General features: G+C 29.1%; 1 protein-coding gene across 3 annotated transcripts in view; it reads left to right on the top strand.

Moving 5' to 3' along the window:
- LOC107436168 (glutamate receptor ionotropic, kainate 2) overlaps positions 1–14932 on the top strand; it is a 37518-nt gene extending 22586 nt beyond the window's left edge. For all 3 annotated transcript variants that reach the window (XM_043040311.2, XM_043040312.2, XM_071181268.1), the window contains 9 exons: positions 558–713; positions 1283–1387; positions 2278–2370; positions 3003–3206; positions 4736–5097; positions 6329–6527; positions 8507–8729; positions 10418–10689; positions 14746–14932. In XM_043040311.2, the coding sequence (XP_042896245.1) occupies positions 558–713; positions 1283–1387; positions 2278–2370; positions 3003–3206; positions 4736–5097; positions 6329–6527; positions 8507–8729; positions 10418–10689; positions 14746–14898 (1767 nt within the window). In that variant the 3' untranslated portion in view covers positions 14899–14932. The remainder of the gene's footprint in view (positions 1–557; positions 714–1282; positions 1388–2277; positions 2371–3002; positions 3207–4735; positions 5098–6328; positions 6528–8506; positions 8730–10417; positions 10690–14745) is intronic.

The following is a 14932-nucleotide window of genomic DNA, read 5'->3' as shown; positions in this document are numbered from 1 at the left end:
TATAATCCGCCGGTCTTCAAACAGAAGCCAAAATCAGCGAAAATGATATGAATGAAGTAAATGGATGGGAGCTTGGTGTAAGCGTTCTCAATTATTGATGCTTAAATTTAACCCCACTGTTATTATTAGCTTGAAATAAAGCATTCATTCACACAATTATTTCATCAGCAATTTTTTTTTAATCATTACACCACAGTGGTTTTCAGTGTATAACTCTTAAGCCATAGCAGTAGATTTAGTTGTATACTAAGTATATACATTTTTTATATATATTAGTCTTTATTTCCTAAAAAACAGACCAAAAGTCATGAAACGAGATTAAAAGTATTTGAAATAAGGATTTCAACAACTACAAATTTTATAAATTCTACTTTTAGACAATGAAATAGAACTATAAAGTGCAAAGCTAAAGTGAATCACAAATATAGCAACAGGATATATTTTTGATTTGCTAATTTTCATTTATATTTTATGCAAAATATACTTCAAAATTGCTTTCTCTATACAAAAAGACTATGAAACTTTTATAAGCTTCGACATCCACTCTTTTTTTTCAGACAGAGACAGTGTTGATGTATGACAGCGTGAAGCAACTCGCTATAGCCTTGGATCAAATGGATAATGCAAAGAATATTGCTGTCTTTCCTCCTATATCATGCAGCCTAATGAATAAAGGAACAGACGGAACAACAATATATAACTATATGAAAGATGTAAGTTTTTTTTCTTTTCTGGAAGTAATATTTTAAGACATAATTGAATAAACTAGCGTCTAAAGTTCACTGTATATCTGACATTTAATCCCGAGACAGTGGCAGAGTTGGCAGCTGCCTTTACGATTTTTTAGTCTAAAGAAATTTTGTAAATTAATATGAGACTTTATAAATTAATTACTTAATATTTTGTACATCAATATAAAAATTAACTAACTAATTACAAAATGAAACTTTTACTTTGCTTGGATTAAGTCTATAAATCTATAAAAAATAGAAATGTAAATCATGGTGTAGTTTTTAGAATGTTTTCAAATATTTGCTAAATACATAAAAATTAATAAAAATCAAACAAACTTAAATTTTTTATCTCTTTGATGTTTAAAAAAAAACAATGCGCAAAATGTTCAGATAAAAAGTACTTGAAAGCAAGTTATTAAATTTAAGTGGAGAAAATAATTGCTCGTGTGTGTTTATGATGCATTTTTAGAACAGTCCCAAAATAAGGTGAGTAAGTAGTAATGCCTTAATCATATTTTTTATACTAACTTTACATTTTTCATTTTCAGGGCAAAGCGCAGGGACTGAGTGGTCTAATTGCATTTAATTCAGAAGGATTTCGATCGTATGTAACTTTTGATGTCATGCATTTGAAACAAGATGGATTAAGTAAGGTAAGAAATGTTTTTCGGAAATTTTTTTTCCTTATTCAAATATTAAAAGGAATACTTTATGCATATTTTAGTACATGGGCTTTACCAAATTTAAGTTTATTCGTATTGTTTGCCAAGTCACTCATTAATTGATAGTACATTAAGTATCTTGTGTGACGATTAGCTTGAATTTAATCAATAAAAAGAAGAAAAAATTGAAGTTTCATATAGCAGGCAAATAGTACGAGTTTAATACCATTGTTTATTTCCATAAAGGTTTTCACATTTCATTTGTAAGGAGATTATTTTATGAGTAGTATAATATTCCGGAAGGCCAGGGTAGCCTGATTGGTAGGGTGTTGGGCTCATGTCCAAGAGGCCGTGGTTCGATCTCTGCCGAAGACTCCCCGTGTAGTAAATGGTGACTGGTGCACGTTAAATATGTCGGGTCGCAAAGTCTTCCATGTTCCCATGACAGATATTACCTCTGGGAATTAGAGATCGATCGTTCTCCTGGTTCAGGTCAAAGTAACGATCTGTGAATGTATGAATGGGTCCTCCCTGTAAATGGGTTGTGAAGCGTGTGGGACTGAAGTCGTATTCTTGGCCATAAATGGCTCCACTGAAAAACAAGAAACTCACCATTTGCCTTAAATTCGCTTGGTTTCGCCCAGCAGGCTTGTTGACATTGGCAAGTCGTATTAGAAACAGCACAACAACAACATGATTTTCCTTGAACACGCCTGGTAGATGGTAAAAACTTCAAACAAATGGTAAAAACTTCTCCAATTTTAATACACATGATAAAATTATGCATACATTTCTTAAAACGAATGAAATATTTTTCAAACGCAATAATATTTGCAAAGTCCTGAAAGTAATATACGTAATTTACATACCTTTATTTTTAGATAGGAACTATATTTCCAGATCAGGAGCCTAACGTGACAACCCCAGAAGGAACGTCTTTAGAGCATTCTCATTTTAGAGTAACAACAATATTGGTGAACATATTTCTTTATTTTAACTATATTTTGATGAATCAACTGCGGACTGCAAAATATTTTTGTAGAAATCAATCAATCACAGGAATCAATCAATGTAAATAAAAATAAATAAATTATTTAATGCAAGTAAAATCATTATGATATTATATTGTGTGTTATATAGAGTAATATTTGACGTTGTTATATCAATAATTGTACAATTACAGAAGTTTATCACATTCAAAAATTATTGAAACTATGACCGTTACAATAAAAATTAAATCGATAATGCTTGAGAATATTATCCTAAAACTGAGTTGGAGTTGTCTTAATAAATATTCAGATCTGTATAACGGCTTATTTGTTGAAGTTGAAGATGTTTCAATAAATATTCAAGCTATATAACAGTTTATTTATTGAAGCTGAACTTCTCTCAATAAATATTCAGGGTTATATAACAGTTTATTTATTGAAGTTGAACTTGTCTTAATAAATATTCAGTGTCATATAACGGTTTATTTATTAACGTTAAGAATGTTTCGATAAATATTCAAGCTATATAACAGTTTATTTATTGAAGTTGAACTTATCTCAATAAATATTCTGAACTATATAACAATTTATTTATTGAAAAACAATTATTCTTCTAGACAGATCCTTATGCAATGTATGCAGAATCTTCAAAACAGATGGTTGGTAATGCTCGATTTGAAGGCTACGGCATAGATTTGTTAAATGCTCTGGCAGAAACACTTCATTTTACGTATGACATAAATGTTGTTAGGGACGAGCAATATGGAAGAAAGAATGAAACCGGACACTGGAGTGGTATGATCGGTGAACTAATAAGAGGAGTAAGTGCTTCTTCTTTCTTTCTTTCATTGTCTGTCCAGCATTCTTTTTTAAAAATTTTTGTACTCTTTACATATGAAATAATAAAATCTATACTCTTCACCTGAACTGCCATTGTGAAGAACTGTGGTTTGAGATCCAGTAGCGGATTGAATCCCTACCAGCTTCAGATTGATGAGTACCAGCTAGTCTGGGGAGTAAGCCACATATTGCCCCAATCATGCCGTTTCCCGCAATGATGTGGAACCTTAACCTCCACAACCCCCTTGGTCTACATCGCGCGGATGCTGGATTGCTTTGCTTTCTATTTTTCAGAGCAATTCCAGTAAACGAAAGGAGTTGTATTAAATAAGTATTAAATAAGATTGAAATAGAGTTGGATTAAATAAGTATTAAATAAGATTGAAATAGAGTTGTATTAAATAAAATAGAAATGAAATTATGATAACATACAAGGCCCACTTAACAATGGGTATCCACGGCTCACGAATGTGAAGGAAAGCACAGTTATTTAGGAAGAGTTATTGCAAAAGCTGCATAAATATTTCAGTTATTTCTCAACATAAGAGCCCCGAAATTGTAACTCTGCTGATAATCTGGAAAGTTTTTGTTGTCCAGTAGCACAGGAGATTATTGCCAGGGAATGAAGCCAGAACAACACAGCTTTCTTAGTGAAGGAAAAATTGAGTAGTGATGGAATTAACTTTGATTAACAATGTACTTTATTAGGTAGTATGTTCTGATTATGGTAGTTAAATAATTTAAATTAGTATTTAAAACAGACGTAAAACTGCACTTAATGCCTGAATACTCTAGTTATTCGACAAATAGTCAAAATTTTTAGTGACAAAATGGAAATTAAATTTTGCCCACAGTGGCTAGAAATTGATAGAAAGCTGTAATGTCATTAGGTATAGAAGTTAAGTTGAAATTCGAACCTTGAAAGTGGTCGAAAATATGTCAGAAAATTCTGTTTAGCAAAAAAATTTGGTTTGCAATGGTTAAAAAACTACTGAGAACTGTAAGTGAAATTTTAATATTTCTAGCTAGTTGATCAAAATCTCAATCTTCAATAAATTCTATTTTGTGGTTAAGAGGTGATGAAGTTTTGCTAATAGCTGTCAGAAAAACGATTGAAACTTGTATTGTCATGAGCTTCTGAACTCTAGTTGCAATCTAGGCATTCTACCTAATAAAAAAATGGATGTAATTTTCGATTCCAAGAGTTAGCCCCTTAAATATAAAAGCAAGATAGGTAAGTAAAAAGCGTTAAATAAAAGATTTCCATTCATCGCCTTATAAAGCTTATAGTAAATTTTAAAGAAATGGTATAGCGTTTTTTTATACACAATAATACTTATAATATCTTAAAAGATAGCACATATGAGAAAATTTAAACAATACTTTGCCTAAGAGATAAAAATTGTAAAAAAATAAATGTTTTTATCAGATTGTTTGACACAATTAATTTCAAACATTGTTAACAATAATAGTTTCATCAAAAAATTCTTGTCTTTACTTTTCTGTTAAGGAAGCGGATATGGCAGTTGCCGACTTGACAATCACTACAACCCGCTTGGAAGCAGTTGATTTCACCCATCCCTTTATGCAAACTGGGATAGGAATTCTCTTCAAGAAGCCCACACAGAAGGTCCATTCCATGTTTTCGTTTTTGCAACCATTCTCTGGCGAAGTTTGGCTTTTCGTAATGGTGGTTTACATTATTGTCAGCCTAGTCTGCTGCTTGATTGGAAGACTCAGTCCATACGAATGGTCCAATCCACATCCGTGCAGAGACACAGATATGGTGGAAGAAAATGTTTTCAGTCTGCTCAACAGTATGTGGCTAACTATCGGTGCTTTCATGAGACAAGGTTCAGACATTGCTCCAACGTAAGAATTCGTAAATGTTTCATTTTCAAAGTCATTGACCATATAGAAATTCAAATATTTGTTCTAAAAACTTCGCGCTCATAGTAAAGAATTCAATCTAAATAAGCTAACGACTTCAATGTATTAACTAATAATAAATTTATAATAGTTGCTTATAGATATTTTATAAAGTAGCAGAGTATCAAATTAAAATCCAATTCGAAAAAAAAATCATTCTCAATTAAAAGAATATTGATAATGATAAGAGTTAAGAAATTAAAGGTTTGCTAAAACCGTGAGACTGACAAAAACAGGGAAAAATGTTAGATATGTATACAAATCGTTCCGTAATGATTGTCCGTAATTAAAAAATAACAATAACTAACCTTATAGAATTTTTGTAACAAATAAAGTAAAAACAATATGAAAAAATGTATCTATTTTTTTTAAAATTAAGAAATATCGAAGCAACTATCGACATCTAACGAATCACAACTGGTTCATGTTATAATTTTCCTTCTACCAATCTTCATTATATTTTTTTTTACAAACCGTCGTTAAGCGGCTGACCCAATTTTGAATTTACGACTGCCAATATTCAAATCCGTTACCTTGCAGTTTTGAATCCGATCCATGATACCTAATCCAGAAGAAGTCCTAGATCAAGTATTGGCAAAATTTTGCCCACGTGGAGGCTTTTAGATACAACTAACCCGCATCTGTGTTACATGGAGAGGAAAACAATGGGATCCTTCCACGGTTAGCCAGAAAACAGGAACTCCAACCCATGATACGTGAACTACTGTGAATATTTTACGTGATCAAGTTGGTCAGCGCGAGCAGGGTGCGGAATTCGTATTAACTATTTGAACACGGGTCACCTCATTGGGAGTCGAGTTCCCTATCCCCTGAACCAACGCGAACCCCCATCGTCACTATAGTGATTCTTCAAAATTCGAAAACGTTTTTTCTTTCTTTTTTTTTTTAGTTTTTTCTTCCCTTAAATATTAATTTTCGGCCCCTTAAGTACAAACTTTTTTGTCTCCATGTTTGACATGGATTGTAAAATTTTATATTATGAGTTATCAATAAAACCCAAAAAAACCTTATACGTTTTGAATTAAAATGCTGCAATGTGTTATTGCGTTAAAACTGAAAATATAATTTTGAGTCATTCTGTAGATTTTAAAGTGCAACATAAACTGTATACCAAAATTTTATATTCAACTTATTATTATATATTTACCATTAGAGCGATGTCTACTCGAGCTATCAAAAGTATTTGGGGATTCTTTTGTCTCATCATGATATCCTCTTACACAGCAAATCTAGCAGCTTTCTTGACAATAGAAAAGTTAGTGTCACCTATCAACAATGTTGAAGATCTTGCAAGTCAAGATAAAATCAAATATGGTTGTTTAAAAAGTGGATCAACGAGAGATTTTTTTCAGGTAATTATTTGTGAGCTCTTTTTTATTAGCAATATAAAATGTTATTTTTAAACTCAAGATGCATTTAAAAAAAAACTTTTATTCAATTCTTATTAATTAATGGCATTTTACTATAATTTTAATTGTTTAATATTGTTATAAACTTAATTGTTATAATATTGTTGTAATTTGAATTGTTATGATATTGTTATAACTTTAATTGTTATAAATTTAACTGTTGTAATTTTGTAAAAATTTAAATTGTTTATCATATTGTTATGATATAATATTTTTACAATATTGTTTAAATACTGTCACAATTTTAATTGTTATATTATTGCTACAATTTAATTCTTGTCTTATTGTTATAATATATTCTTATTACAATATTGTTTTAATATTGTTATAGTATTAATATAATTTCGATTCAAATTTCGCATCCGTTTAGTTCAAAAAATTCGGACACGAAGTTTTTTAAGCATTTAGAAACTAACTTTATACACTTTACCTTTTAAGCAATACTTTGTGATTTATATAAAATTGTACACCATATTTAAAAATAAAGGTGATAAATGTGAAAGAGTGAGCATTTCCGTCCAAAAAATTTAATATTTTTTTTAAAATTAATTAACTTNGATGCAATTAAAAAAAAACTTTTATTCAATTCTTATTAATTAATGGCATTTTACTATAATTTTAATTGTTTAATATTGTTATAAACTTAATTGTTATAATATTGTTGTAATTTGAATTGTTATGATATTGTTATAACTTTAATTGTTATAAATTTAACTGTTGTAATTTTGTAAAAATTTAAATTGTTTATCATATTGTTATGATATAATATTTTTACAATATTGTTTAAATACTGTCACAATTTTAATTGTTATATTATTGCTACAATTTAATTCTTGTCTTATTGTTATAATATAATCTTATTACAATATTGTTTTAATATTGTTATAGTATTGATATAATTTCGATTCAAATTTCGCATCTGTTTAGTTCAAAAATTTCGGACACGAAGTTTTTTAAGCATTTGGAAACTAACTTTATACACTTTACCTTTTTAATGAATACTTTGTGATTTATATAAACTTGTACACCATATTGAAAAATAAAGGTGATAAATGTGAAAGAGTGAGCATTTCCGTCCAAAAAATTCAATAATTTTTTAAAAATTAATTAACCTATGTAGTTAATATGAAATCAAAGGCTATTTTTGCAGATTTTTTGAATAATTGCAATTCACACTATCAGTGTATATAGAGTGAGTTTCCTAGCTGTACGTGGGGTCAAAATATGGATTCTATTACTAATATATAAGAATTTTCATTCATGCTGAAAATTTTAAATATAATTAAAATACAGTTTATACATAAAATAACATTAAAAAAATTTCTATTTTTATTTTATTTAAATGGTTTTACTTCTATTTCTAAGACAGTATTACTAACTAGAATGAATATAAACATTAAAATATTGCTTATTTTAGCAAGTTTTCAATGATTTGTTTTACTTGTTAATAAAAAAGTGCTTTATTTGTGAAACTTTTTCTGCAAGTCTGCAAGTTGGAAGTCTTGAGTTTCGCTGCTCAGCTTAATGGTATATAAATATGGATAATTCTGAAATGTTTTTTAATTCTTTCGAAAATAATTGGGGATATTTCTGAACTGGTACTTGCAACAATAGGGTCACCATTTTGTTAGCAAGAACCACCTGAGAAAGGAAACGTGCTAGTTCTGTTTCGCGTACAAACGAAAGGTACGTTTTGTTGCACGTGATAAAGAAAAAAAATGGCTCACTCGAAGCGCTTACGTTCGTTTGCAACCATCTCCGAGCAATCCACTATGTGAATTGGTTTCTACTACAACAACCGGGCACAGACTTAAGGCCAAATTAACATTCTCATTTGACGCGCGCAGGTACCGATATAGAAGCAGTATAACCTAACAATATTTAATCTGAAGAAATGTTCGTTATGATATTTTTCTTTTCAGAACTCAGACTTACCAATCTATCAACATATGAACAGATACATGAGAGAACATCCAGAAGTATATGTGGAGAGTAATGAATTGGGTATTCAAAGAGTTGCGCAAGGAAACTATGCATATTTAATGGAGATTACCTCCATCGAATACAAAACAGAAAGAATATGCAATCTCACAAGAATCGGAACACCTTTGGATTCAAAAGGATATGGAATTGCTGTTCAAAAAGGTAATTCTTCAATGCCGTTGTTCTTTAATACCCTACCAACTAGGGGCCTCCTGTTTGCTGCCGCTCACCAACCCCCTTCTCATTATTTGCTGTTTCATAGCATAAAATAGTTTCTTTTCAACCCTTTTGAAGGCCGTGGTAAGTATACTTAAAACCACGTTTTACAACTTTTAATTTAGGTTGTAACTGTATTTTAATATTTTTACTTACCAAATATGTTGTTATATTAAATGTAATTTGTGCAGGGGTCACGAAATTCATGAACTATATAGATAAGTTCTTAATCATTTAATGTAATTAACAGTAATTTATAATAGTATATTAATGTAATTTGTTCCAAAAGAAATAATTGAGAAATGATTTGCAGGATTAATAGCGATTTAACTAAGTTTATCTTAAAATATAGCTTAATAAGATAATATCATGGGATTACGTTTTAGTTTTTTCGCTTGAAAAAAACCCTATTTTTCGCTATGATTACTGGATATAATGAAATAGCTTGAATTTGTTTCTTTATTAATCATTGATATTGAATTAAATAGATTGTAATCAGATGTAAATTATTAATTATTATCGCTAATATTAAACTGAAATTAAGGACTGTGAGATTTGTGTTATAATTAGGAGTTTCTCGGAGAAAATACTTCTGAAAATGCTTATTTTTAAAGAAAGCCTTTTTTTTAAAATTGATTTACAGTCATTTTGAAAATGGCATATTCTTAAAGAAAAAATTTTCTATCAGAAAGCTTCCTCAAAAATTTCCATAGTCAAATAGCATAAGCCTTTGTGTTCGTAAATAATTTGTCGTTAAGGATGATCTTCTTGAAGAAAGCTCATCTTTCTGAAGATTTCATATCCCTGTTGAAAAATTCATATCTACTTTTAAAAATGCATATCTATTTAAAGAATTCAAATCTATTTAAAGAATTCAAATCATTTTTTAAGAACGTATATTTTTCTATCTTTTGATGATCTTTTTAAAAAATACTTATCTTTATAAAGGATGGATATCCTGTTAATGAATAGATCTTTTTGAAATATAAATTTAACTTCTTTTAAGACTTTGTCATTGTAAAGAATGTTTATTTAAGAATGATCTTTTTGAAGAAAGCTTATCTTTTTAAAGAATTCATATTTGTTTAAATAATTCATATTGTTTTTTCTTTTAAAAAAATGCATATCTTTCTATCTCTTGCTGATCTTTTCAAAGAATACTCATCTTTATAAGAAATGGATATATTGTCAACGAATATATTTTTTCTTGAAGAATATATTTTTTAATGAAAACCTTTACTTAAAGAAGGCATATTCTGAAGAATTTACTTGAAAATGTATTTTTTTAACAAAACATTTTCTTATAAAGCCCTTTTATCGAATGTATTTTCTAAAGAAAGTATTCTTTAAAAAAAAAGAATTAAAAAAAAATTATACATTACTATTTTTATTTCATCAAAGGTATTTTAAAAAAAGTAGCTTTTTTCAACTTCTTAAAGAAGGAAAAACTTTCAAATCAAAAGGAATTGTTTAACCTCCAGTTAAATGTTATTCCAAATGCTGCACTACATGCCATATTTATGGAATGCGGTGCATAACTTCTTGTTAATCCATTTTCTCCAAATATTTCTAATAAACATCATATTTTCTAAAATAATGATGTTAAAGGATTGAATTAATTTGGGTTTTAACAGGTAACCTAAAATTGAGTAATTGGTTATCATCGGGCATACTGAAACTCCAGGAAGAAGGTGAGCTTCATCTTATTAAAGAGCGCTGGTGGAAGCAGAAAAAAGGAGGTGGTCAGTGCTCTGGAGTGTCTAAATCCTCTGGAAGTGCAAATGAACTTGGATTAGGGAATGTAGGAGGTGTTTTCGTGGTCATTCTTCTAGGACTTGGTCTGTCTGCCTGTATAGGAGTCATCGAATTTATCTGGTATCAAAGAAAAGTGCACAAGGATATACAAGTGTGTACATTTTTATTTTTCTTATATGGTGAAAACGGTAGAATTAACCACTTAATACACAGTACTGGAAAAAATATTTACACCTGATACTTGTAATTCTGTTGACAATTACAAAGAGTTTTGTATCAGTACTGTAGATTCTTTTATAAAACATAAATACAATTTAAATCAAGCACATTTGCATTTATTACAACTGTTCACGTCAATAATTTAGATCTCAAGATGTATTTAATATAGCGCAATAGATAAAGGGCAATTCCATATGTGACGGAATGACATTTTGACTTGCAAAATAACAATTAATTGAAGTTTCTATGTATCTAATTTCAAATAAAAAAATTTTTTATCACGCATATCATTATTATTGGCATAATGCGCTTCATAAACTAAAAAAGCAGGATTTTCTATCTTTTTTACTTTTAATTTTACGAACTTTTTATTTGCGTGACGGAATGACATTTTGGCAACCAAGCTTTTGGCATGCCGCTTAGAACTGGTAGTTTCTGCGAATTTTGCAGCTATTATTTTTCTGAACTATTTTATACTTTTAGTATAATGTGTAAGCAATGTAAAATGTGAATTTGGAAAATTAACCTCAGGTTGGCTAGCAGTTATTAACATCTATTTGCTGTGACGGAATGACAAAAAGTTTAGTAGAAGAAAGCCCTAATTTAAAAAATGTTTTATTAATATGTAAATGATAAACAGAATGTAACAGATAAACAGGATTAATATTTATGTAAGAATTAGTAAAAATTTCAACATTTTGAAAATTAGGTTCTCTTTGAAGAGGTTTTATATCTAACTTGCCAATGTCACATCTTATCTTCGTTCTCAGTAATTTTTTGCATTATTAAGACATGTGACGGAATGACGTGAAAGAAGTTACTTTATTTTATATATTAAACTTAAAATGTTTAAAATTTTGTTCTATATGCATATTCTTATCAAAATATTGCAAAAGAAAGATACATTTCGTTTATTTTGAAAGTATTTTTCAAGAAAACAATTTGAGCACAAATGTGAACAATTCACTTGTCAGCCATGTGATTACTTTAGANTTCGTGGTTGTAAAGAATTCTCCATACGTTATTCTCTTGAAGAGATCCAAAGATTTTCCTCAAAATTTTTCTTTCAAAAATTAGCAGTTTTTCCTCCTCTATTTTGCTTAGGGTCCAGCACTCACTTCCATACGTAGCTATAGGCCTGATTAAAGTTTTGTAGATGTTTAACTTTGTCTTCACACTGATGAACTTGGATTTCAGTTGGTTTCTGAGGCCGTAGAAACTTCTGTTAGCCATGGAAATTCTGTTATTTATTTCGATTTTCAGGTTGTTGTGGCTAGAGATCAAGGTTCCTAGGTACTTGAACTGGACTTAATACACAGTACAGGAAAAAATATTTACACCTGATACTTGTAATTGTGTTGACAATTACCAAGAGTTTTGTATCAGTACTGTAGATTCTTTTATAAAGCATAAATACAATTTAAATCAAGCACATTTGTATTTATTACAACTGTTCACGTCAATAATTTAGATCTCAAGATGTGTTTAATATAAGGCAATAGATAAAGTTATTTTTTTATTTATTTTGGACTCTGGGAATTTTAAAACAAGTTTAATACTTAATAGTAATATTGTATTTTATTTTATATTTAAAAAAATACTGGACCTGCAGAAATTAGTGTTTGTTTGATAAATGATATCATAAAATGTTGTCGATCATTCAATCATTAAATGACATTAAAATGTTAGTTATTGCATGAGTATTCGGAGGATAAAATTATAATGATTACTATTGGTTTATCAGCATTACCGTCATACGTCGTAGGTTGAAATACAAATTTTTTTTATATATCATGTTTGCAATAATACGACGCGATAATGTGTATTGAAGTTTTTAGATACAATAATGTAAATAATTGGGAACTAAATGTGGTTAATAATAGTTAATATAAGTTTTATTTTTGAATTTTTAGAGTACGTTGTAATTAGATTATTTGGACAATTTTTTTATTTAGTTTTAGTTGTTTCTATATTTTTTTGCAAATTATCTGCACCTTAAACTCATCTTAAAACTTTTAAGTACTAAATCTCAACACAATGCAGGTAGATCAACAATAATCATTTTGTTAATTCTAAAAAATGCATTTATACAGTATTAAAAATCCCTTAAAAACTTATTTTCAATTACCCACAAATTGCATTGACAATTCATTGTTTAGTCATTTATCTGCCATTACACTAATGTACCCAGCTACTTATTTGTACATATTCACGTTATATGCTGATTAACTGTTAGTTAAATTTATTGAGTTATTGCATTCCACATTCTTGCTATATTCATTGTTTTCTTGTAGAACTTTGTAAATTTTTTAAAAACTGATTATGGCAACTATGCCATGCTTATGAAATAGTTTTTTTGTTGACACTATAACAAGCTTCTAAAGAAGCGATGTATGAGCTAATTGTTTGAATAATCTATGTTGATAAATATGAAGATCTCTTACCTTTTTACCCTAAAGATCAAATTAACTTCACAATGGCTTAAGAATTAAAACTTATGCTGGTAAATCTGTTAGATATGAAAGAAAGGGTCATATCTGCTTACTAGATTCAGAAATTTATTCCAAACAGTTCTTTTCAAGAATATCTTAAATATTATTATAAAACATTTTGAGTATTTTTACTTATATGAACATTAGCAATAGTTTAAAAAAATCAACGCATTTTAGTTTTAAGTGCCAACAATTTTGCTTCGGAATTTTGTGTGCAACTTACACAAGAGAGCTTCCCTTACGAGTGTAATAAGTTTTTAGAATCATATAGTCTATATTACTAATGATTAGCTGTAAAAAAATAATAACGATTTTATTAACTATATTAGCTTTTTTGTTTCGCCTGCTTATTACTTTTGTAAGATACGTTCAAGTTTAAAATTTTAAAGTCTAATAAGAAAAAAATACTGTGGCTAGCTAGATACCTGGCATATCAAGATTGTTATTTTGATTTGCTGGTTTCAGTCTATGGGTCGTAGTGTAGACTCCTGTTCTGAAACAGTGAACAGAGAGTAGATTTCTTTCTTTAATTTTTCGTACAGAGATTTTTGGGGTACCAAAAGTTCATTTTTATAAAAATGGTAAAACTGTCTTTGTTTACGATTTATAAAACAAAAATATACTTCCATTTCATTTTAGGTCCATTTGTAGCTTTATATTTCAATAGTTTTGCAACTGCTTTCATTTGAACTGTTAAAAATATAATGCATAGTCAAACTTTTCATTCTAATATTACGGTAAAATAATCAGCAGAAATCTGTTCATCCAATAAATTCGTTAAGTTTTACCGCTAAGGTTCATGGATAGAAATATTTCTTTCCCTTTGCGGGTTTAATACCATTTACAACTGGTATGATGAAAAAACATAAATATAAAATTATAAGGTTACAAATAGTATGATTTATAGGTTGTAAAAATCAAATTTAACTGGATATTAGCGTTAGGTTGTAGTAGAGTTATGTTTTGTTTGGTGAACTGCTTAATGACGCTTAACTAGTTTGTACAATTTTTCCATGGTTCTAGTGGATGAAAAATACTAGGCTTTTTGTGATAAGCAGCTGTGTGATTCTACTATCCATCCATTAATGAGAGTTTTGTCTTCCAATAAGTCCAGAGTCACCAATTTAGAAGTAAGTGCCGAGCACTAGAATCTCTTCATATGAAGGAATGGTAGAAATATTGTGGTGTTAACACTGGTATTAGAATCCGCATTAAAGAGGTCATGAAACTGACAAATTATCTCACAACTGATGGAGTTGTTTTTCTAGATAAGATTTCTAACCTCCTTAAACCTTATACCAAATGACATGATCTTCATATCTATTAATGTTAAGAAATAACCACGTTTAAATACTTCAGTTATAATGCCAATTCATTTTGAGTTGTTCACTTTTTTCTATGGTTCAAAAGAAGATAAAAAATTACCGTCATTAATAAACATAAAGTCAATAATTTGTCTATGTATTTTCTTTTAAGGTTTCTTTTTTCCCCCACAGGTATCAATGTTCAATTTGCTGATAAAGGAAGTGAAATATGCAATTACCTGTGGAAGTTCAACGAAGCCTGCACCAAAGTTGAAAAGTCGATACAAAATCAAAACTGATGAAGAACGGCCCAAAGCATTAAAATCTAATGCACCATTTAAATAAATTAAGTTTTCAAAAAATTATTGGTTTTATTTTC

Source organism: Parasteatoda tepidariorum, chromosome 5 (genome assembly GCF_043381705.1).
Source record: "Parasteatoda tepidariorum isolate YZ-2023 chromosome 5, CAS_Ptep_4.0, whole genome shotgun sequence".
NCBI lineage: Eukaryota > Metazoa > Arthropoda > Arachnida > Araneae > Theridiidae > Parasteatoda > Parasteatoda tepidariorum.
The sequence above is the reverse complement of the archived record's forward strand: the minus strand, read 5'-3'. Positions and strand labels throughout refer to the sequence as shown.